The following is a 23,887-nucleotide window of genomic DNA, read 5'->3' as shown; positions in this document are numbered from 1 at the left end:
TTCACATTATTGCTAAATGAACTAGGTAAGCTTACATCTCTGACTATACTAGATATATCTTCTTATTCAAGTCTGACATCATTACCTAATGAACTAGATAACCTTATGTCATTGACTACACTTAATATATCTTCTTGTACAAGCATGAAAATATTGCCAAATGAACTAAGCAACCTTACTTCTTTGACTATACTTAATATATCTTGGTGTTCAAGCATGATATCATTGCCAAATGAATTAAGCAACCTTATATCTTTGACTAAATTTAATATATCTAGTTGTTGAAGCTTGATATTATTGCCAAATGTATTAGGCAACTTTACAACTTTGACTACATTTATTATATATAGTTGCTCAAGCTTGACATCATTGCCAAATGAATTAGGCAATCTTATATCTTTGACTACATTTGATATATCTTGGTGCTTAAGCTTGACATCATTGCTAAATGAACTAGGGAATTTTATATCTTTGACTACATTTAAAATATATTAGTATTTTAACCAAATATTATTGATAAATGTATTAAAGGATCCTACATCTTTGATTACTTTTAGTATATTCTAGTATTCAAATTTGACATTATTATCTTTTAAACTAAACAATTCTATATCTTTGACTACACTTCATATATCTTGATAACGTAGCTTAATATCATTACTAAATAAAGTATAAACTTTTACATCTTTAATCTTAAAAAATTTATAATATATTTAAATTTATTATTATTTATAAATAGATTAAAAAATCTTACATCTTTGACTATTTTAGATTTATTCTAATACTTAAGCTTTAAATCTTTACCTAATAGATTAAGTAAGCTTATATCTTTGATTACATTATATTTTTATTAGTAATCTAATTTGATATTATTGCTAAATAGATTAAATAATCTCATATCTTTGACCACATTAGGTATATTATTTTTTTCAAGTTTTAATATAATTACAAAATAGATTTAAAAGCCTTAAAATCTTGTATATTTTTGATATGTCTTAATTATAGAGTTTGACAATATTGTCAATTAAATTAAATGGTGTTACATTGTTTGCAAGACTTTATGCATGAAAATATAGAAAATTGAGTTCTTTTTAAAATAGATTTAATAATCTTCTATTTTTTAATTATTTAATATATTTAGGTATTTAAATTAGATCATATTTTTAGATGGATTGGATAATCTTACATCTTTTTTAAAATAAAAAAATTAAGATTTTTACATAAAAGATGATATTGACTCTTTTTTAATTTATATAATAGAATCAAATAGAAATAAGTAGAAAAATATCTTGTAGATAATATTTTCTTCAAAAAATTTCTAAGAAGCTTTTTAATTATAAACTAAATCTATAGATGATTCTACACATAACACGTACTTTAATAAGCTTCTTATAGAAGTTTATTGCTATTATAAAATTAATATAAAACCTTTGTTATGAAGAAGATTTATTTTGGATAAATACAAGGTTTTTAGCTACAATTACAATACTTTTTAAAAGTAAGTAAAAGTAATACATCTAAATATATAATTACTTGTAATAATCAAATATTTTGTTACAAGATGGTTACAAAATCATATTCAAAATTATAGATTTATTATACTAAAGTTCTTCTTCAACTTATTTTACAATATCTTTAATTATTTCACATCTACACTATATACATATTAGGTTGTATTTGCCACTTATTTTATATATATAATATTATTGTAAATCAATAAATATTTTATTTTATTTTATGTAATAAAAATTCTATTAAAATAGCTTTAAAGTTGATTTTCATTACAATATTTTTTTTCATTTTAGAATTTTTTTTACTTCAAATTTATGCTTTGAATTTAAAAGTATATATTTTATGAGTTACTTTGAAGTCATCATGTTACAAACAAAGTTATTATTTTACATTGATTGTTGTATAACTTAGAATAAAACACATCTAATAATTAAAATATCAAATTAAGTAAAAAAGCTAGTTATATATTTAAATATTTATGAAAAAAATATAATTATTTTAAAAGAAATAAATAGAAAAAATGAAAAAATTTAATAATAGTGAGGTAGAAATTTAAATAATTAGATACATACAATATACTTAGTGTGTTAAATTTAAATGATGAAGACTATTTTTAAAATAATTTAAAGTTGGTTTGAAGGAAAAAAAAAATGAGGCTTTAAATTTGAAGATCATAGAAATAATCAATGATTACTTTATATAATAATGACTAAATTAGTAGCAAAATTAGATTGAATAAAAGAAAAAAAACTCAACTTAGATCAGTTTTGATAAATATATAGATAAAATATTATATAGAAGTTGATTAAAATAATTAATAAAAATAAATTAAAAAATAAATTTAAAATATATTAATAGAATAAAATTATAATTAAATTTATTAATTTAGAAAAGACTCTATGCTTTTATTTCTATCTCTCTTTTTATCTTAGGATTTTTTCCATACTCCTCTATTCTCTTTTTTAGATAGGACTGCAACAAAATTGTTACCTAAAAAAAAAATATAATGTTGTGAAGTCAATGGCTAATAGATTAAAGACTTGTAAATCTTGGATAAAAAACAACAATTATTATTAGTGATATATGACTTTAAAATATATATATATATATATATATATATATATATATATATATATATATATATATATATATATCATCTTTTGAACCTATAAATGGTATATTATATAAAATATTTGAAAGTAAATTAGATTTGTGATAAAATACCAAAACTAGAGTTATATTGTAGATACTTAAGTCAAGTAAAAATTGTTAAAGGCTAGTAAATTTAAGATACTTAAGTCAAGTAAATCCAATACCTATATCTTTTTAATCCTTTTTTATACATATATATTTTTAGATTTATAATGCCTTGCAATATAATTTTTTTTAAGTTGAATTATATTTGTATTAAATTCTCAATTTAAAAGTATATTATGAATATCTTTAATTATCATTGGCGATTGGAATTTAAATGTATGATCAAATATCTAAGAAATATAATACAAATTTTAAGATCTATTGATATTTTGAAATGAAACTTGTGCTTATAAAATGATTTTGAGATGTGGTATAAAATTTTAAATATAATTTTATCTTTTTATGTACAAGAGTATTTTTTATCTTTAATTAATAGTTGAGTGTATAAGAAATTTCATCTTAGCAATTTAATCTATGATCGAATTCCATTGCTTAGAAGAACTTGCTTTATCAATCTACAATTTGTCAATTTGTGGCTTTTTTCTTTAAAAGAAATTTTATAATACTTTTATTAAATTTTTTTTCTTTTTATGATGATTTTAATACAAAAGAGTTTATAAAACAAGATCATAAAATCTTTTATTTATATTCTTATTTAATTTCCAATCATTATTTTTTATACAAATTATATTTTCCTTATGCATCTTCAATAAATTTCAATCAATAGTTTATATGAATGTGTGGTTTTTTCTTTGCTCTTTCTTAGCCAAAGTCTATAGTGACATTAATATTTTTGTCTCAACATTTCTTCTTTAAATTTTTCTCTTTGAGAGCTGCAAGGTCTTGACTTACAATAGATAATACAAGATTCTATCCATAGTAAAGAAATTTAATTTGAAAGCAATTTAATGTTCCTTGTTTTTAATACACTAAAAAAGAAGAATCTTTTTGTCATGAAACATCTACAGTAGACAACCTATTTCTGATAACTTAAGCATTTCAATATATATCTAGTAGGTGTAAAAATAGAAAAAACCTCCATATGGGAAAATAGAAATTAAAAGGATTTTAAGTGTATTCACACAATTTGGTCCAAAAACAAAATTTACATAAATGTTTTAGTTGAAGATTCTCTTTGATCCATTTTGGATATAGGCCTACCTAATTTTAATCAATGGTGGATTAAAAAACAAAGAATCCAACTTTTACAAAACCATGATGTGTGGCACCTATTAATGCTATCAAGAGAGGTGTGATATCTATTTATACTATTATTCTATCTCAACCAATCAACAACTACCAACTATTAATAGTTCACACAAACCCCTTCCAATTACAATGAATTTAATGTATTGCTATTATAGTATATTAGAAATGGGAGGTAGTTGACAATGAGTCGAATACGTTAGATGATTACTTAAAGCACAAACTTTAGTGTATGAATCATACTATACATGATGCCTTGTGTTGCTAAATCTTTGTATGAATGTAAGTCTGTTTACTGTTTATTTGTCGATTTTCGATGAGTTGGAGGTAGATGCAGCTGGATCTCCCGGCAGGAGTTGATATAGAAGTGAATTTGTCATACGTTTGAGAACGTTTTTTTTTTTTTTTTTTTTTTTACTTCGTCGTTTTAATTGTTAAATACGTCGAAGTATCTGTATATAGATTTCCTCACATGGGTGTCTTGGACGATCAAATATTGAACACAATGGGAGGATGAATTGGGGATGTATTTTCATGTTGTGTTAGCCGTCGCTGAGACTGAGCACTGGATCGGTAAAAAGTATTCGTGGGCATTGCGTTCTAGCATGGCGACCGGATCCAGATTATTTAGACAACGAGAAACTCTGCTCATTGTGTCTCTTCAGAATGCCATGTTTGCCAAGTAAGCATACATCCAGACTTGAACAGACCAAAGGGTAGTGGGCTGTTCCAGCAGCAGGCTGGCGCGTTGCGGGGATTCTAAGAGTTATTATAACAGGAGTCTAACCTTTGGGCTCCTGCGTGATAAGGTCGCGACCCTGTTCATGAGCTGTGCGCCGCCATCCTCCTCAATTGCATGCATCTATGGACGCAATCTCTGGATTGCGAGCCCAGGGACACATGGGGAGCCTTCTGGTGATCTTCTAGGGTTCTTTACCACTATGACAAAAATTTGATTTTTGTCTAGCAGGCCTTCCATTACTTGATCGGAGAGCAGCCAAGTATCGAGGTTCGCTCATCCCTCGGCATGTCTGAAAGTTTTCAATGGCAAATAAGGGGACTGGTAAATGTAGGATTGCCGGCAATGATCGTTGGCTCATTCTTTGCTCGTGGACTGGTTGTAATCTTCTTCCAGTTCATTCTGGATTTTTACATTTGAACAGTGCGTAAGTATTGCCATCAGGATGGCGCAATCTGAATGTGCGGTGTGGGTTGTGTGGGATCTGTATGGCGGATCTGGTAAGTTGAGAGCAAGGTGTTCGCAAAACAAGTTCGCTAACTCGGGGCGCTGGAGGCTTACGAAATATCTGAGCAGACGAGTAGTGAGGTTATTCTGCTTCCTTGAAAGTGTCCGCAAGAGTATTGTCGTTCGAGTAGGCGCGCCATGAGCACGGTTGCACGCTGATTAGATCACTATCGAGCATGATAGGGTTTGACATTCTGGGTGATGGCTGAATTATCATGGCGATCCCGCTATTTTGAGTCCTCTGTCAGCACACTCTTGTTTCCAAGCGGCCGAGCCTTGCAATGACTGCGAAGTACAATGAAGCTTAAGAAGTCACAACAACATGCACGTAGGCTGGAATCACTTCGAAGGCATCGATCAATTGGGGAGTCGTCGATTTTAGGGCACTTGGAATCTTCCAGAAAGAGTAATGTGAGAGAGCATCACGTTTTGAAAATCTTGGAGGCCGATTTTCGACAGAAATCATGATCATAGCAGACGACATACTGAGCTTACTAGTGCAAGCAGAGAGGATACGAAGCAGAGTGACGGTGGCCTAGCTGATAAACAAGCCTATTGAGCCACAATGCCGGAATTGGAGAATAGGATATGGATGAACATGCTCATAGCAGGTGCTGCGGTGGCTGCCATTACTACCGTGGTGATTGCCTGGAATAGTACACAGAAGGCCCCTCTCGTGAAAACTCGCAACCGGGCACTAGAGCTTTTATACGAGTTTCAGCATGCGGCTGCAACTCCTTTACACGCTTTGCGGCAGATTGCGGAGCACATGGCCATTGAGATGCGTGCAGGACTGAGGAGGGGCGGCAAGAGCAACCTTCTCATGCTTCCTACTTACGTGGAGAATCTTCCGGACGGGTGATCCCATATAACACCTAAGTCGCATTTGTAAACATCCATTTCATCTTTGGACTTCGCCACCGGTTGATAGAAATTTCGCAATTGTGTGAGGATTCGCAACAAGGTTTAGAAAGTTTTGATACTGTGTAGTACGCCAAAAAGCTGGTTTCTGTAGCTGGAGGTCCGCCAAACTTGCGAAGCTAGAGGTGTGATTTCTAATCAATGCATTGCCCAACGGAGGTTTGTAAACTCCGCTTCAAAGTAACCTCGATTAAGGGCATGTTATGAGATTTACCAGCAGAGTTGAGTTCTTCAAGCGCAATTTCCAGTCATTCTCTAGTGAACACAGGTTCAGGAACCAAATCATGTTTGAATTTTCAGTTTCAGTGTTGAATTTCGTGTTGCGTCGCACCGGATGCTCAAAAAGCTACAAATTTAGCACCACATTCAACTAACACTAAGGTCGGATCCTGAAATTACATTAGTCATTTCTATTCTGCAGAGACGAGGAAGGACTGTTCTATGCTTTGGATTTGGGGGGTACCAACTTTCGGGTCCTGCGCTGTCTGCTTGGAGGGAAAGATGGCAGGGTATTGAAACAGGAATTTGAGGAGGTCTCCATACCCAAAGCGCTGATGTTGGGCACAAGTGCGGTGCGTCTCTCTTTTAGAAAACGTTACTAACTCTGCAGCTTAGTGATACCGCACGTAAGCACCAAAACTGATCCAAAGTAGCTTCAAAATCGAAACTTCCCGCACCTCTTTTGATCATGAAACAGCGAGGTATATAATTTTTTCTTCTGAAGTGTGAATTATGGATTCTGTCAATGAATGGACGGAATGGATCTAGATTTTTTTTACTGTCATTTATTATTTTCTTACTATAAATAATCTAAAAGAGGAGTAGGGTAGGTCAAGTCGTGCAGGAGCTCTTCGACTTCATAGCGGAGAGACTGGTCGATTTTGTGAGCCGAGAAGGAGAAGGGTTTAAGACGAGAAACGGCATGCAACAAACAGTTCGCGAAATGGGTTTAACGTTCTCATTTCCTGTCAAACAACAATCTGTGAAATCGGGGGCCATAATTCAGTGGAGCAAGGGCTTCGACATTGCTGATGGGGTACGCATCAACGATAAATATGTAAAACGTCTCATGCATCGACGCCCCAATTCGTAGATAGGCTTGTATTTTTCTTCTGAAGAGAACACGAGAAACAACTGAAGCTGGAGTAATGAGAGAGTTAACATTCAGGTTGGAGCAGATGTCGTGGCGCTGTTGCAAAGTGCAATAAACCGCCAGCGTGGACCGAAGATTGAGGTGGCTGTCTTGGTACGCTACCCCCATTCCCTTATACCACGATGCAGTTCATTATATTACCTGCCCAATGATGGAGATGTGTTGATAAATTCTAGTGATATTAATGTCTTCGCATCTATGAAAGGCATATTGACATTTGCATGGAAGAGCCTTCTCGTGTAGGTCAATGACACGGTGGGTACTCTGGCTGGTGGGCGCTACTGGAACGAAGATGTGATGGTGGGAATGATTTTGGGGACAGGCACCAACGCTTGCTACGTAGAGCATGATTTGCCCAGCCACGTCCAATCTGGATCGGGCGAGATGGTCCATCCTAGCTCTCTTTTCTACACCCGCAGTATTACAACACAGCTGCCTTGTGTTTGTGTTAGTGGAGAGTGTGTTTTAGCATTCTTAATATTATCTGTTGTTGCGGACTGTGATCGAATGCAGATAATCAACATGGAGTGGGGTGGGTTCTGGTCGTCACATTTGCCACGGACTTTCGCCGATGAGCAGCTTGACAAGGAGAGCCTCAACCCCGGTCAGGCGGTACCAATCTACCACTTTTTTCTCCTTTTCTCCTATTTTCCTAGTTTTCTCGGTTTTTGCCTTCCCCTGTTTGGGTGATGGAATTAGGGGATTGTGTGCAGGGTTACGAAAAAATGATCGGCGGTATGTACCTGGGAGAAATAGTTCGTCGAGTGTTGTTGAGGATGGAAAAGGAGGCTTCACTATTTGGTGGTCCAGTACCTTCTAAATTAAAAGAGCCCTTCAGTTTGATGTAATGACGTTCACCGTGAACTCTGTCTGCACTTGATATCATCATATTACACTACCTTCACAACCATACCAATGCCCCACACAAACATGCGATAGTTGGAGTCTGATAGATCTTGTATCAAATTTATGATCGTGCCACTCGCAGAACTCCAGAGATTGCCAAGATGCATGCCGATGAGTCAAAGAACTTGCGGGTGGTGGCCAAAGTTTTGAGGGACGTGTTTGGGGTAAGACTTAAGATCCCTGGTCAACTGTACGTGACACTAAATATATGAATGACATCGGCACGGTTTCTAACGACATCTTCATTGATATACCAATCGAGAGCCCTTTGTTTTTTATTTTATTTTATTTTACTTTATTTTTTATTTTTTATACTGAGTTTCAGTTGGATTCGCTTCATAATGATCTTCTCTTTGAGACTTACTTGAATCGACGAAGGATTGTGAATGCTGGTCGGTGGATGCTGTGCAATCTAGGTTCAAAAAACCGATTTGGCAGCAAGGAGGATCGTGCACGATGTTTGTGACATTGTAATCATGCGCAGTGCAAGGTTGGCGGCAGCGGGAATCGTGGGCATTTTCAAAAAAATTGGGGGCGAGGCTTTCGACTCGACGGATTCAAGGACACTCACAAATCTGCACTGGGACTCCCAAGAGCCTCAACAACTTGACACAAAACGAATTGTGGTGGCCGTGGACGGAGGGCTGTATGAGCACTGCACCCAATACCGGGTCTATATGCGGGCTGCTGTGAATGAGCTTCTGAGCGAAGCAGGGGCAAAGCGATTGCAAATCGTGTTGTCCAAGGATGGGTCGGGCATTGGAGCAAGCATCCTTGCAGCACGTCACTCCCAGCATAGGTAAGACATACAAACCTGTTCACGATTTTCCCGAGGTGGTTGCCTAACTTCATTCATATCACACCACCCTTGTTTTTTTTATCTTTACGTTGTGTAATGTTTTGGCCAAGCCTGAATTGGAATACGTGTTCACTCACTCAATATTAGCTTATGGTCATCTAGGATTCAGGTCCTATTCTTGCCTGCCTGACAATTGGGATGCAAACATTGGTGTCAACTTGAACTCGATTGATTTTCAATACCTACGTGATCATGCCAAGTTCTTCATAGCTCTTGCGAAAGTTATAGCTTCATGGTTTTTACACAGTACCTTCGATTTTTTTGCTTCACAGGGGTGCGAACAAAATCACGTGCCCTATGGAAAGGCCTTCTGAAGCTGCGGAGAGGCCGTCGGTGCACTTATGTGGAGGAAATTCCTCCTCCTGTTCACAACACACACAATCTGAATTACCGCCCAGAAGCACACAATTCACACAATCTGAACCAACACCCAGAAGTACACAATTCACGCAATCTGAGCCCCAATCTAATTGGCTACAAGCTACACAACATTCTGTTTCATACGTCTATGGCTTGGAATACATTGATTAGTGGTTGGATTATGTTACTGTGTATGTATGTAGAAGACTCTGGAAGCAGCTAAGGTATGCAAGGTGAGGAATTCAACAAGTTAATCGACCCATCCTCACATTTACTACTTGCTTACAGAATGTAACATATATATCTCTTCAGAAACTAGACAGGCGATCACTCAAACTGTGAATGAGACTGGCTTATATTGATAAACATGTGCACATGGGAAATCTGTTAACTATACAGCACTCAGACAGATTACTCAATTTTTTTATTGCGGAACATGTATTTGATAACGTAATCCTGAGAAGTATTCTGCTACACTTTCTGAACCTTAAAATCAAACAAGTGTTGAAGTTGTTATGGCTTCGTAGTATTCTAGCTACAGCAACTTCCAGATTCATTTACTCAGAGGACTAAATACATGTCACAGTTTGCCAGTGCTGATGATGCCGAACAGTGTAACTCAAGTCTTGAACTAAATCTTCTGTCTCTCCGAAAGCATTGCAGATGATATAGCATACAAGCCTAATTTGTTAGCAAGCTGTATCATCAAGTTATGCATTAGTTAGACTTCCTTTTCAAATTATGTTGAAAAAGTTGGATTTTGAGTAATGTTTCAGAGTCAATTATAATGACATGATGCATAATGTAATGTATGCCACATCTGTCAACGTACTTCACATCTTATTAAGAATGGTTTTTGTTAGAGGCCTATATTTATACACCTTGAAGATAAGAAAAAGGAATTTTAATTTTGATACCTAATTTAAGAAGGGTCTCAGAAAACTAACTATTCTTCTAGTGAATGCAGGATATTATTCTAAAACTGGGTACCATAAATAAAATCCTTTGCATCCATGGGGGCTAGTGTTGGTGGGGGTGGGTGTCTTATAAGCCTTTTATTCGGGGTCTTGATTTTTTAATAACTTCTTTTCTACTCCTGTTGTATGGTGATGCCTTCGTGGATTCGTGAATTAGTTCAAAATTGGTCTTTTATTTGGAAGAGGTTTTTTAGCTTTTTGTAGGAGCTTTGCCTTGAATTGTTTGTCCATACTTTGTTACAGATTGTCGCAGTGTGAGTTGTACTTGTGTTTTTCTTTTGGGTTTTTATTGTTATTTAGTTTGTGAAACATTCTGCAAGATGCCTATTTTCTTGATTGAATGTCTTGACTTGAATATGTGAGGCAGATGGTTCTAATTTTTTTAATTAAAAAAAAACAAAACAAAACAAAACAAAATAGCCCTCACTTTATCATAACTAAAATTAAAATAGTCAAACTTCTTACTTTCTTGGTTGAAGAGGAATCTCAAGATTTGCAAACAATTTATTCATCTGCATTACAATACCAAAGTGCATAATCTCTTTAATTTTTTGCCCAAACACACTTACGTTATGTCTTGACCACTACTCTTTAATGGCATATGAACCAAATTAAAACAATTCCTTATTAATTTCTAATTAAATTTTACAGGTTTTGACAAATAAATTTATTAATGAATAAAAAAAAAATTTAAGACATTGGCATTTAATTCCATTTAACTAAGACTTTTTTTAAATGTCTTTTATGTTTTTATGTATAATATTATTTTTAAAAATTTTTAATTTGTATTTTTTTAGTTATTTATTAATATTAATTTTAGAAAATACTTATATTTTCTATGCAAACTTTAACATCTTATCAGCAAGCAAAAGCCTTTTAGATGGTTAGAAGTCATATTGTATTCAGAACCTCATATGATTTGATAAAACTTAACTAAATAAGTGTTATTTATACTAGTTAGATTATCACTAGATATATGATATCTATTAAAAAATCCATGGTAAGATTTTAAACATAAATTTTGGTGGGTGTAATTTATTTTGCTTTAGCTACAAGTTTGTCTTAAAAAAAATCAAACGATTCTATATTTATACATTTAAAAAATAAAAACTTAAATAGATAAAGTTGAATGCATATATATATATATATATATATATATAGTTAAAGAAAAATATCTTACCATTTGAACTTTTGCAATTATGTTATTTGAACCTGAACATCAATTTGATCTGTAAAGCTTAATAATTATCTTTTTCATTATGTAAAATTTAAAGGAAAATGATATATTTGAATACCTTATCTTAATTTATTTGAATATAATCTATAAGAAATTTTTCAATCCAAATCTAAATATTTTAATCCTCGCTCAATTGTTTTCATAAAAATATCCATAATAATTACCATATTCTTTACTTAAGGATAAGTGATAATCTTGGCATCATGTGGTATAAAATGAATTTTCAAAAAATAAATTCATAAAAAAGAAATATATTTGATTAAATTTCTTTATAATTATTTTTATAAATTTAATTAAATTAAACCTATTTTCTTAAATTAAAATGTAATAGACATTTTCAAATATTAATTTCATAAAAAATCCAAAGATAACAAAGAGATTTAGTATTTGATTTATGATATTTTTTTGAATTACCAAATTAAGTGTAATATCATGCCAATAATTAACTATAAAAAAAAAATTTAAACAAATCCTATTTTTTTTCAATTACTATTTTTTTAAAATAAGAAAATTATATTGCTTTAAGAATTGGATCTACTTTCATTCAATTCTAAAAACTTTAAATCGAAATGCACGTTGTCTTTGTTCAATCAATACACATTATATTTTAAGTAATATAGCATTAGATCTTAAATATTTAAAATAAAGAAACTCAAAATCCAAAATATCTTCTTTGTACAAAATAGCTTATTATCATTACTATTTTAAAATATCTTTACATTATTTTTTATTTTTTATTTTTACATGTATATTATATGTATTTTTATAAGCAATTTTATGAGTCTTAAAAGGAACGAAAAAATAAATTTTAAATCATTTTTTTTACCAAATTATATACTAAATTATATTTCTGGATTTGTTAAAGCTATTTTATACAAAATAAAATTTATATGATTTATTTAATAATTTATAATCTTAAGAAACAATATACAGTGTCTTGTTATTATTCTTTGTGAAATTGAATTATAAAAAACAGTTAGAGAACAATCCAGCAAAACATTTCGAATGATTAATTTCAATAAGAAAAAGTTTTCTAATTTTAGAAAATTACTTGAGAGGTGGACTATATCTTTAAAAATTGGCTTGCATGCCTCATGGTATTTAAAGAAATTCTCTTAGATATTTTACTATCTCGTATATATTGAAATAAGATTGAAGCCATCTTTAGTCTTATCATTGTTTTACTTGTTTTTCATTGAATTTAATAGAAATCATTGAATTCAATAGAAATTATTTTTCTATAAATTAAAAAAAAAAACCTATGAAAAAATAATAATAACAAAAGGATATTTTCTATAAATTAAATTTATTAATTATATTGACTGTTTTAGAAGAAAAAATTAAGAAGATATAAAGATCAAAGAAATTTCTTTAACAAGTATACTGCATTGAGTTGCTATTTTAATTTTAGATTGTTACAAAATTACAATCTGATATATCCACATTTGTTAATCTAGCACAATTTATTCTTAAGTTCAAAAAAAAAGTTATCTAATTCTAATATTTCAAGTCAAGATCATTAGAATCTTACTAAATCAAGTAGTTTCTATCTTGGTTTTTATTGTTTTGAGGTGTAAAAGATCCAAAATTAAACTATTAGACACAATTTTATAATAACTTTGATTTATTAATAGAAAAATTTATGATAATTGTGTAATAACATATAAGATCTAAAGAAGATTTGAGACTTCTTTTGTGAAATCACTACTAAACTTAGTAAAATCATGGCCTTAGAGGTCTTATAGAAAATGTTTTATGCTAAGCTTAACACCTTAATAAAGTCATTAAAGTTTTATAAAAAAAATCTTATGTATTAGGTTTGTAGATGTGATATAGATAAGAGAAATCCTAAGAATGCAAAAAAAATTAAAAAAATTAAAAAATAGTAGTTATCACATACTTCAAAACAAAGTAGTAGGAGATTAAGTTAGAATTAGTTAAGAGTAAGTTAATACAGAAACATATTGTAAACAGTTGTAAATTAATATAGAAACATAACTTACTAATTTCTATTTCTATTTATCAGAGGTTATTATACTAAAGCATGTTCCAAAAGCATAATTCTTGAATATAAAATCAAAAATATAATACACCCTTTTAAAATTAAAATTATATTTTTGAACTGTAGTACATAAAATAGACAAAAATAAAATATTACACGTATATACATACATAAATACATAAATACATACATATATGCTTTTTTTAAAACCTATGCAATTCGCAAACTTGTTTAGAACTAATGATTCAATTCTGTAGCATGTAATGCTCAAATTATCTGATTAATACAACAAACCTATGCTACATTTCTATATATATAGATAGATATATTTTCTTATTAATATTCATTACTATTGTCTAAACAGAAAATACTATTTTTAAAATTTCAACTGGACATACTCTAAACCCTGCTAATGTAAAAAAGAACAGAATAAACATAAAATTTTAATTAAACATGTGCTGAAAAAGAAAATACATGGACCAAATTAATCCATCCACATGCCAACCATGCATGCGTTCATCATCCATCCACGTTTCATCCACTATTTATCCACCTCTCGCGAACATCGACACATCTATGTTCTCGGGTCCAAACAAAGATCTACATGATTCGTGATTTGTTGAGGAATCTACGTTTCGGAAGGTTGAATGTAATACCGGAGGGGGCTCTGCGGCGGAGAAAGTCTATATCATCCTCAACGAGATCGAGAATTCCTTCGTTCGTTAGTTCGTTCGTTCGGAGGAATTTCTCATGCGCAGGATGACGAATGACTCGGAAATCGCAGAAACTAAGTGTTAAAGGGATAAAAAGAAGAAGCATCGGCACCAAAATTAGGAGCCCAGCTTCCTAAATTTCATCACCGGGGCCCTGGAAATGAAGGAGCCAAGGATGAAGGGTGACCTGTTGTGTTTATTTATTTTTTTCTCGAAGTGATCGACCGGAGGCGCTGAGAGCGGCGTCGTCGTGGACTTCCAGAATACTTACTTAATGTAATCACGAATATTAAGAACCCAATTTTTTTTAGTGACACTATTGGCTTTGAAGACTTGGAGTGAGTAACTTGCAGTAAGTAGGATGTGTCGGTGGTGGTCTTGGAACACGGAGGGATCCTCTGGTGGCTCCTGCTGACGATCATGATGCTCACCAACAACAACCGTGACAGCCAAGACACTACTCCGTCTACTTCTAGCATCCCCCCCGCCCAGAACCAAGCAGCAGTCGATCTGAGCTCTGGTGCGGTTTCCTCTCTCGCTCTCTCTCTCTCTCTCTCTCTCTCTCTCTCTCTCTCTCAATATATAGTTCCTTATTATCGCCTCAGTGTCTGTATGCCTCATGTGTTCCATTAGGGCGGCCACTCGTCATGGAGGTGATCAATTCACGCTTCGAACCACCAGCCCTCAACAGTGCGGGAAGAGTTGCCAGTTTCGTGAACATTTCCTCTTTAATCTTCGTCGATCAGTAGGAGGTGTTGTGCTGGTGGTGCTGTGTGTTTCCGTGGATCGTGTCCAGTGGATTGTTGAAGGTGGTGATTTCTTCTCAGTGTAACTGTGATTTACGAGGAAAGTATTGACTCATTGATATTGCCACCATAAGGAGATGGCGACGAGGGTAATCCAAACAAGAGGAGGAAGCCGGAAGAGGACTCTGATAATAAATTCGAATGCCGCTTCTGTGACATGAAGTTCCCCAAATCCCAGGCTCTGGGTGGACACATGAATCGTCACCGGGTGGGTGAGTGCAGTTAATTTTTAATTTTATTTATTTATTTATTTATTATTGCTGTTTTTACTACTGAAGCTTGATTCAGAAGCCAACCCAATTTTGATATCCTTAGGTCATGAGGCCAAACATTCTCACACTTTTCATCCTTTTCCTTCACCCGCTCCAGCTAATTATTATTATTATTATTATTATTATTTTGTTTGTTCCATTTTACTTCCTAGTATTATTCATATGGTAGGGGATCTAGTTAAAGAACACACACAAACACAGAGAAGTATGTGTGTGTGTGTATGTGTGTATACACCCATATAAATGGATATGTGCACCTCACTTTTATTCACCTTATTTCAGAGAGAGAACACGAGGAGATACAGAAGGCAAGAAATCTTCTAATTGCACAGCAGCATCATTCTCCACCTTATTATGCGGCTGCACAATATTATTCTCGAATGTGTGTTCACCATCCTCAAGCTTCTTACAATTACTAGTTTTCTACTACCAAGTTCTAAAAGATTTTGTTTTTTGTTCTTGTTATTTTAAGAATTTCTCATTGAACTAGATGTTTTCAGATCTGTTTGGTTTCTCTTCTATTTTTTACAGCTTTGGTGAACTTGAATTTACAGGGATGGTGCAAGCACTTCTGTGGATCCGACTAGAAATTTTTCTTCAACTGCAGGCTCCTTCATGACACCTCAGATGCCATACTACCAACCTCAAGCTCAATCGAGTGTGCAAAACTGGCCTGGGAACCAACTTCTCCCACTGCAGCCAAATTTAGATTCTGCCCATACAAATCTACAAGGAACAAACTATTTGAATCCAACTGACAACACGAGACCATACCAGAGTCTGCCAATGCTGCAAAGAGAAATCCCGATGCACGGACTTCAACATCCGCAACACGCGCCTCAACAAGCGCCTCGAAGTGAGTAAAGCATTGCCCACATTTCCAAAAAATTAAAAAAGTGAAAACAATATTTAATAATAAAATAACTACAACAAAAGCTTGTCATATTTATGTAGGTGTACACACACACATTTATATATATATGTGGAGAGAGAGAGAGAGAGAGAGAGAGAGAACGATCGAGAAGAGGTGGCGATGACAAGAATGTGTTGCAAATTTATCGGTGGCGTGTAATTGTAGACTCTGTTCCTCTGAACTACTCCGATGCGAGGACGCTACTGCACAGCTCGGACCCTGGGGGAGGGATGCTGCAGTACCATTTCGAATCAGGGCAGCAGCTGCAGCATCGATTTCTCCAAAACCACTCGGGAGGATCCACCTTGCAGGACGTTGTGAGCCCACCAAGCGCCAACAGCAATCAGCAGCAGCAGCTGGGCCAGAGAACCCATAGCCGGACCACGTTCATGCAGCATGCACGCGAGCGGTTAGAAGTGCAGGTGGATCAGTCCGGCAACCTGCCCCAGTCGACGCACAACCCATCGCAGCAGCAGCAGCGCCATGGCCATGAAGCCAATTACGCCACTAACCCATCTGCTGTTGCTGCTGCTGCTGTTGGGGAGCTTCCCTCCCTTCAAATCCAACTTGATTCCGCCCATTTCCAGGTGCCGCGACCATTCTCTCATCACTCATCCTTCGATCACAAACCTGACGTTGTTGGTTCGATGCTGTCTGGGCTTGGCAACGGGGAACCAGTCGGTGTCGGTGTCGGTAACAGCAGTAGCAGCAGCAGCAGCGTGTTCCACTTGGCTGGCCTGGATGATCACGACCCACATGAGTTCCGAGCATCAGCTGCGATGGATCCTTCCGACCGAGATGCTCTACACACCCACCTGGAAGGATCAGCGGAGACCTGAAAACCATATATATATATATATATATATATATGTATTTACTTATTATAAAATAACTAACAAAATTTTGTAGGTATGCTTGCTTCTTTGATATTGGTTGATAGATAGGTAGACATATAAACCAAGTATGAGCAAAACATTGAGTCAAACTGATCTTAAGCTGGAATACTACTAGTACCCAAATTTGCAACAATAATAGAAAGATGTGTTGATGAAATAAAGTGTCAAAAAAGATGTTGTGAAATTTTATAGCGATGTCTTTTGAATTATGTTGTGTGTTAGGTACCTTCACTACTCTTCACAAATATTGAAACAATTGCCATGAAAGCAGCAATTATGTAGTTATTTGTGATATTGTAATCTTTTCTAGTATTAAAAATGAATATAAATATAGTTTGCTGTTGTGCTTGGACAATTAGTATACAATAAATTGTAACTAAAACCAAGGAATAAATTGTCTTTTTTATGAATTTTTTTGAATTCTTGGGTTGTGTTATAAACGATGGAGGTATAAAACCCAGTTACAGAAAACACAAAACTATGAAAGGATAGAAATTTCCAACTATATATTAGATTGTAGTTCTTTCATTTTGAAACGTGCAAATTTTTATAAATTTATTATAAATCTTTCAAAGTATTTGGGACTTTTAGCTCATCTTTTATAAAGAGATGATTGATAGAAAAAGTCTTAGTGGAATATATATATATATATATATATATATATATATATTTAAATTTAAAAATTTAAAACTAAGTAGAAGTTAATTGGAAGATGAATTATATGTTGTGAATCACTTATTATTGGTCATTATGAAATTAAAAATAACATGAATAATTCTATAAAATCGTACTATTGGCAAACCATAGAACCCAATACAAAGACTTATGTGAAGAGATGTTGCTGTGTTAAATAGGAAAATATATTGAAAAATCTAAGTTAAAATTTCTAGAATTACTCGTAATTTAATAAATATCATTTACACATATATTTTTTAGATTTTAAAAATAAAGTCTCTTTGAACTTTATGACAAGTATGAAGCATTTTTTTTTGTTGTGGTTGACAAGCTCAATAAGACATGAAGGTTTCTACTAACAAAGACACAGACTACAAAAATTATGATTGTGAACCTATTCTTTGATGGATAGATCATTCTCTAGAGACTATCTAAAAATATAATAAGTGATGAACATGTGCAATTCCATACAATCTTATGACAAACATAATGAATAAATACATGATCAAGAACTAAACTCATAGTAAATATAATTTCGTACTTTAAAGATGATGGTCAAACACGATAATATATAATGTTTAAGCTTCAAAATAAGGCCTCAGAGAAGCAAAATTGAATCACCCACACAATGATACAGAGCAGCACAGAATCTGGAGTTGGTTTTGCACCCTGGAAATGAAATTGATGCTGCCTGAGTTGATGATGTTGTTGCTGATGCTACTTTTCTTTGGCTCTCAAGACATTGTTGTATTTGGCAAATATATATATATATATATATATATCAAATGTATCTCTATTGGTCTTCTTTTTGAAAAACAATTATACCTGAATACTTTATTTTGAAAAAGTTATTTTGGGTATATGTCTTTGATAAATACATGGTACTTGTGATTTTATTCAATTCCATGATTAAAGAAATTGTCTATGTATTCTTTAAAAAAATCATTTGATATATTATTAAAAATTGCAGGATCATTTGTTAGTCCAAACATCTTGACATTGTATCAAAAGTATCTACATCTTGTACAAAATATTTTTTTAAAATACTCTTTTTATTCTCACAAAGTTGCAAACAACCTATATTTTAATCTTTTGACAGATCATCGGTCATCAAAGTCGTTTTGACGATCTTAAGTATAACAATAATAGAAAGTAGAAATTGCATGATTTCTTTGTTTAGTCTGTAATAATTAAAGAGTATTTTAAATAAATTATATTATTTCTTGAAAATTAAACAGAATTTATTACTGGCAATTTTCAATTTTGAGTAATTTAAAAAATATATACATATTTTTAATCTTTTGTCATTTTTTATATGCAATAATTTATGGAATACTGTAGATTAAGGTGGGGCTTCTTCTTTTGGTATAATTACACAATTATATTGTCATTAGGTGACATGTCATTGTTATATTTTTTTTTAACTACATTTTTTACAATTACTATATTAATTTATAAATCTTCCTTCAGATCTTCTCAATTAAATTGCTTGATAGCACAGAAGAAAAATTATATTTCTGAAATAATTATTTATCTCCCAAAAACCTAGGATGTAACATAAATCTTTATTTCTTTATTTGAAAAACGTTTTAAGGAATATTTTTGCATTGACCACTCTAATTTATGCTTAGATTATTTAAGTTTATTTATTTATTTATTAAGTACCAAGTTTTGATTTCAAATTGAATCTTTGTCAATTAAAACAATATTGATAACACAGTGTCTTAAAATAATTTCGCATAAATGTTTCTAGATTCCGTTTACAAACATATAAATGTTTTGTGATAAGATTTTAGGTTTTAAAAATGAAATATAATAATATAAACTGTAACACCCAAACAGTGTCTAGCTGCATGGTCTTTATTGTAATTACACAATCTTATTTTCCAACTATAATTAAACTTTAAGTCTTAATTTATTTTTTTAAAAAAGTCATTTATTAAGATTTCTTTTTTTGAAATGTATGTTTTTGAGACAATCATAAATTGGTTTTTTTAACTATTTATAGATGATAAGATTTTGGATATTTTTTTGTTTGCTTGAATGTTCTTTTGTCTTGAAAATATCAAATTTTTATAATATATATATATATATACATTAAACAATATTTCAATCTATTAAGATTTTCATTCAATGTATTTATTCTTGATGAATTAATTATTTTAAGTATAGCCAAATAAATTAGGAAAGGAAAATATATATATATATATAATACATATAAACCATTAACTTATGAATGTTATTTTTAATTCTTATTGTACATTCTAAATTATCAAAATATCAATTTTTTTAATTATATATATGAATCATACCTAAATTAAGTAAAATTCTTTTTTTTTATTTTTTTATTTCAAGTTGTGGTCAAATCACATGTATCTCTCTCTCTATATATAGAGATACATAAGTCATATTTTCCTACGTTTAGAATTCCAAGTTGAAACCATCAATTCAAATTTTATTTATATAGTAGGTATAATCCTATCCAGAAAACTCTCACCATGAACTTTAGTTTTTCCAAATATATACTTGAAAAACCAAACAGTATATAAAAAATAAATAAAATACAAAGCATTCAGAATATATAATTCCTGTGAACATTATATGGTATGGTGAAGTAAAGATTTTGGCTTGGGGAAACAAAAAAAATGCATTTATTAGGAGTGACTCATATGTTTTTTACGAAATAAAAATAAAATAAAATAACAGAAAATCCACAGTTTTGGCCATGTTTGTTGCTCATGGAATTGCATTCAACTAATTTTGACAGGATGGATATCTGTCGCATCACAAAACCCTAAACCCATGTCGGGGTCGTTCCATTGGAGCTTCTTCAATCTGTTCCCAGTTGCACCGTCGCTTCTCTCGAGAAGCATCGAATTCCTCTTACACCGATTTCAGTTTCCCTCTCCTGGTCCGTGTAAACTGGGAATTCAGCCATGCATTGGTCACGGAAGAGCGTCCTTTGTTTTTTTTCGATACTCTTCCTGGCAGACCATCGAGGAGTTTGGACGGCTCGATGATGTGGTCGTAATTGTAAGGGTTGTACGAATTCGAAGTTTGTTTAGATCCGGTTATCTCTTTGAGCTGAGGGGTCAGATACCAACGAAAACGCTGCAACCCACCTACCACATTTACGGACTGTACATGGATTCGCACCATGGAAGATGATGGCGGCTGTAGTAGAAAGTCAATCGGGAGAACAAAAGACCCACAGCGGCAAAGCTCACTTTTTTGTAGTTGCCCGGAAAGAGAGACCGCACCGCGTTTTCATCTGCGAAGTGCAGAAGATTCAATGCTGAGGAGCACCGCGATCGCATTAATGCACAGTTCCACGATTTCTGACCCTATCACAGAACGCCAAGGTTCGCCAGAGAGCGGATGGCCTTCCCCTCCCCAGCAACTGTGCAGGTGGGAACTGAAGGCAGCTACCGCATAGTCGTCGCGAAGACTTTTCTTTGTCCAAGGTACAAAGACTTCTGCTCTTCAAGCGCGATTGGCACTTTAGGAGGTCTAACGACAAGAACCATACTAGCCGCTACGTGCATCGGGATTCGGAGAGTGAGCTGGTGTTGCGCGACTTGCCTCAATGCTTTTTTGACCGACGCGCATGTGATGTGTATACTTTCAGCAAGCTGTTGCTAGTGTTCAGCCAAATGTATTAATAGTCCACCATTCGACGCAGCGGAAATATAGTGGTGATTTTGCAGAGGGTGCCCACACTGTACGTGAAGCTGAACTTCAAAGTGTGTTTTTGATTTTGATCTTTACATTGGTATCTCTTCGAGCTGAGGGGTCGGATTTTGCTTAGGAGTCGAGCAGTTTTAGGACACCAGCGGCGATGAAGTTCAGCCATGAATTGCCCATTGTGGAGGTCGGGATTGTAATTCTGTGCCTGGGTCTGTGGATGCCCATTGCGAGGGCTACTCATGGCGAGGTAGAGGCCCTGGATTTGGCCAAGCGCATGGCCATGACATCCATGAAAGAGTGGAGCGTCGTGGGGCCTGCAAAGGACAGGTTTCAGTACGAGCTCGGCGTGTATCTGGCCGGCATTGAGCTCGTCTGGGAAGCGACGGGCGACAGCAAGTACTTCGACTACATCAAGTTCAAAGTGGACCGCCATGTAATGGACAACGGCACCATCGCCGGCAACTACAACCTCACAGAGTTCAACATTGACAACATCATGACGGGCAGGCTCGTGCTCATGCTCTACAAAAAAACAGGCGACAGGAAATACAAGATCGCCGCGGACATTCTGCGGAAGCAGCTGCGGCAGCACCCTCGCATCCGGGAGGGTGGCTTCTGGCACAAGCTGGTTTACCCTTACCAGATGTGGCTGGACGGACTCTACATGGCGCAGCCATTCTACGCCGAGTACGCGAAGCTCTTTCACGAGGCCACGGTATTCGACGATGTTGCCTCACAGTTCATCATCATGGAGAGACGCTCCCGGGACTTCACTACCGGGCTTCTCTACCACGGTTACGACGAATCTCGTGTGCAAAACTGGTCGGATCCTAAGACCGGCCGCTCTCCGAGCTTCTGGGGTCGCGCAATGGGCTGGTACTTCATGGCCATCGTCGACACGCTCGACATTATTCCCAAGCACCACCCGAAACGAGCTCATCTCCTTGCAATCACCCGTAACATCGCGGTGGCCTTGACGAAAGTGCAAGATTCGAAATCTGGCTTGTGGTGGCAAGTCCTCGACAAACCGAACCAGAAGGGCAATTACCTTGAGTCCTCCGCCTCCGCCATGTTCGTATATTCGTATGCCAAAGGCGTTCGCAAGGGCTACCTCCCCCCAAAATACCTCAAGATCGCCAAGCAAGGCTACGCCGGCATCGTCTCGAACTTCATCACAGGAACTGCGGATGGCGGGGTGAATTACAATCGCATTGCAAGCGTGGGAGGCCTCGGGGGCACGCCATACCGCAATGGGACTTTCGAGTACTACATCAGCGAGCCGATCGCGACGAACGACCCGAAGGGCGTCGGTCCCTTCATGATGTGCAGTGTAGAAATGTCATACGCCTCAGTCTCCATGCGCCGCCCATGAAGTCAAATCGCCTCTTGGTTGTTTTTCTTACTTTCTGAGACGATTGGAGAAGCTCGCAACTAGGCCTGCATCAGCGGATTCAAGTGGACAAGCTGGACCCACCTGTGGTCATTCATTGCGGAGGTTGTTTTCGCTATAAAGGCTGCCATTGCGGCGGTGCGATTGCGGGTCACTTCGGCGACTCCATCGCCAAATTAAGGAGATGCAAAAGACAAGCTCCAGGAAGAGAAGCTACATCCACTTACACCTGCTTCTGCAAGCGTTGAGAGTCGAACCCAAGCAAAGTATAGAGAGAGAGAGGGAGAACAGATAAGTATAGAGAGAGGCTTGCATCTCGGTGTCCAACTTTCGTAAAACCTGGTTGGCATGGAGCAACAAAGGCGTTTGTTTTGGGGTGCCAAGCTTCAAACCCATCTCATAGAATGAATGCGATCTCTGACACCTCTGACATGTTTTATTCAACACAACACTCATGTCTGAATATTATAATTTAAAGAATTTTTCTACTTTTTATATTGCATTATTTACTTCTTTTGGAGAACAAAATGTTCTTACCATCTAATCAAAGTATATTGTTATTATAGTTTATATTACACAACATCATTTTGGTTCAAATTTCAAATTAACATTTCTGTTATTTATTTATTTATTCATTTATTTATTTATTTCATAAGGTATTGTAATTTTGTGAAATTTAAACTATGATTGATTCATCAACATTTATGCAATTCATATATAGTAATAGAAAAGTGACTTAGACCAATTAAAATATTGATGGGATTTTAGGAATTTAGATGGAAAAGTGAAATCACTACATCTTGACTAAATTAAAAATTTCAATTGAAAATGGAAATATTTTGAATCTTATCAAAGTGATTATTCTAACAAAAAAAGAAAAAAAAAGAAAAAAAGAAAAAAAAGAAAAAAAGACATATTTAATCTTCATAGCACTATCATAGAAATTATCATAAAATTAA

General features: G+C 34.3%; 3 protein-coding genes across 5 annotated transcripts; all 3 read left to right on the top strand.

Moving 5' to 3' along the window:
• The first annotated feature begins 4,540 nt into the window (after positions 1-4,540).
• Positions 4,541-10,128, top strand: LOC112276147 (hexokinase-2). Of its 3 annotated transcripts, none has more exons than XR_016500279.1 (10): positions 4,541-6,019; positions 6,504-6,654; positions 6,927-7,118; positions 7,251-7,328; positions 7,479-7,622; positions 7,749-7,847; positions 7,949-8,079; positions 8,224-8,305; positions 8,626-8,940; positions 9,273-10,128. XR_016500279.1 is itself a non-coding variant. In XM_024507206.3 (10 exons), exons 1-10 carry the CDS (start codon positions 5,727-5,729, stop codon positions 9,529-9,531), a joined length of 1,812 nt encoding a protein of 603 aa, XP_024362974.1. In that variant the 5' UTR covers positions 4,581-5,726; the 3' UTR covers positions 9,532-10,128. The 3 variants fall into 3 exon arrangements, 2 of the variants coding, with proteins under 2 accessions (XP_024362974.1, XP_090102725.1); XM_024507206.3 differs by having other exon boundaries at positions 4,581-6,019; positions 8,558-8,940; XM_090246599.1 differs by having other exon boundaries at positions 4,581-6,350; positions 8,558-8,940.
• A 2,173-nt stretch (positions 10,129-12,301) lies between these two features.
• Positions 12,302-17,561, top strand: LOC112275785 (uncharacterized). The gene is made up of 5 exons (XM_024506425.3): positions 12,302-14,809; positions 15,170-15,307; positions 15,650-15,749; positions 15,922-16,223; positions 16,446-17,561. Exons 1-5 carry the CDS (start codon positions 14,710-14,712, stop codon positions 17,117-17,119), a joined length of 1,314 nt encoding a protein of 437 aa, XP_024362193.1. The 5' UTR covers positions 12,302-14,709; the 3' UTR covers positions 17,120-17,561.
• A 4,128-nt stretch (positions 17,562-21,689) lies between these two features.
• LOC112276170 (uncharacterized) lies at positions 21,690-22,910 on the top strand. The gene has a single exon (XM_024507254.1). It carries the CDS (start codon positions 21,690-21,692, stop codon positions 22,908-22,910), a length of 1,221 nt encoding a protein of 406 aa, XP_024363022.1.
• The last annotated feature ends 977 nt before the right edge of the window (positions 22,911-23,887 follow it).

Source organism: Physcomitrium patens, chromosome 23, assembly GCF_059467195.1.
Source record: "Physcomitrium patens ecotype Gransden chromosome 23, ASM5946719v1, whole genome shotgun sequence".
In the NCBI taxonomy this organism is placed as follows: domain Eukaryota; kingdom Viridiplantae; phylum Streptophyta; class Bryopsida; order Funariales; family Funariaceae; genus Physcomitrium; species Physcomitrium patens.
This window is presented reverse-complemented; position numbering and strand designations above follow the sequence as displayed.

Coding starts and splice junctions, on each gene's coding strand:
- LOC112276170 (XM_024507254.1), top strand. CDS start 21,690: ATGAAGTTCAGCCATGAATTGCCCATTGTGGAGGTCGGGATTGTAATT.
- LOC112276147 (XM_024507206.3), top strand. CDS start 5,727: ATGCCGGAATTGGAGAATAGGATATGGATGAACATGCTCATAGCAGGT. Junction 8,306..8,557: donor TTTTGAGGGACGTGTTTGGG/GTAAGACTTAAG, acceptor TGTGCAATCTAG/GTTCAAAAAACCGATTTGGC. Junction 8,941..9,272: donor GCACGTCACTCCCAGCATAG/GTAAGACATACA, acceptor TTTGCTTCACAG/GGGTGCGAACAAAATCACGT.
- LOC112275785 (XM_024506425.3), top strand. CDS start 14,710: ATGATGCTCACCAACAACAACCGTGACAGCCAAGACACTACTCCGTCT. Junction 15,308..15,649: donor CATGAATCGTCACCGGGTGG/GTGAGTGCAGTT, acceptor ACCTTATTTCAG/AGAGAGAACACGAGGAGATA. Junction 15,750..15,921: donor GCACAATATTATTCTCGAAT/GTGTGTTCACCA, acceptor TTGAATTTACAG/GGATGGTGCAAGCACTTCTG.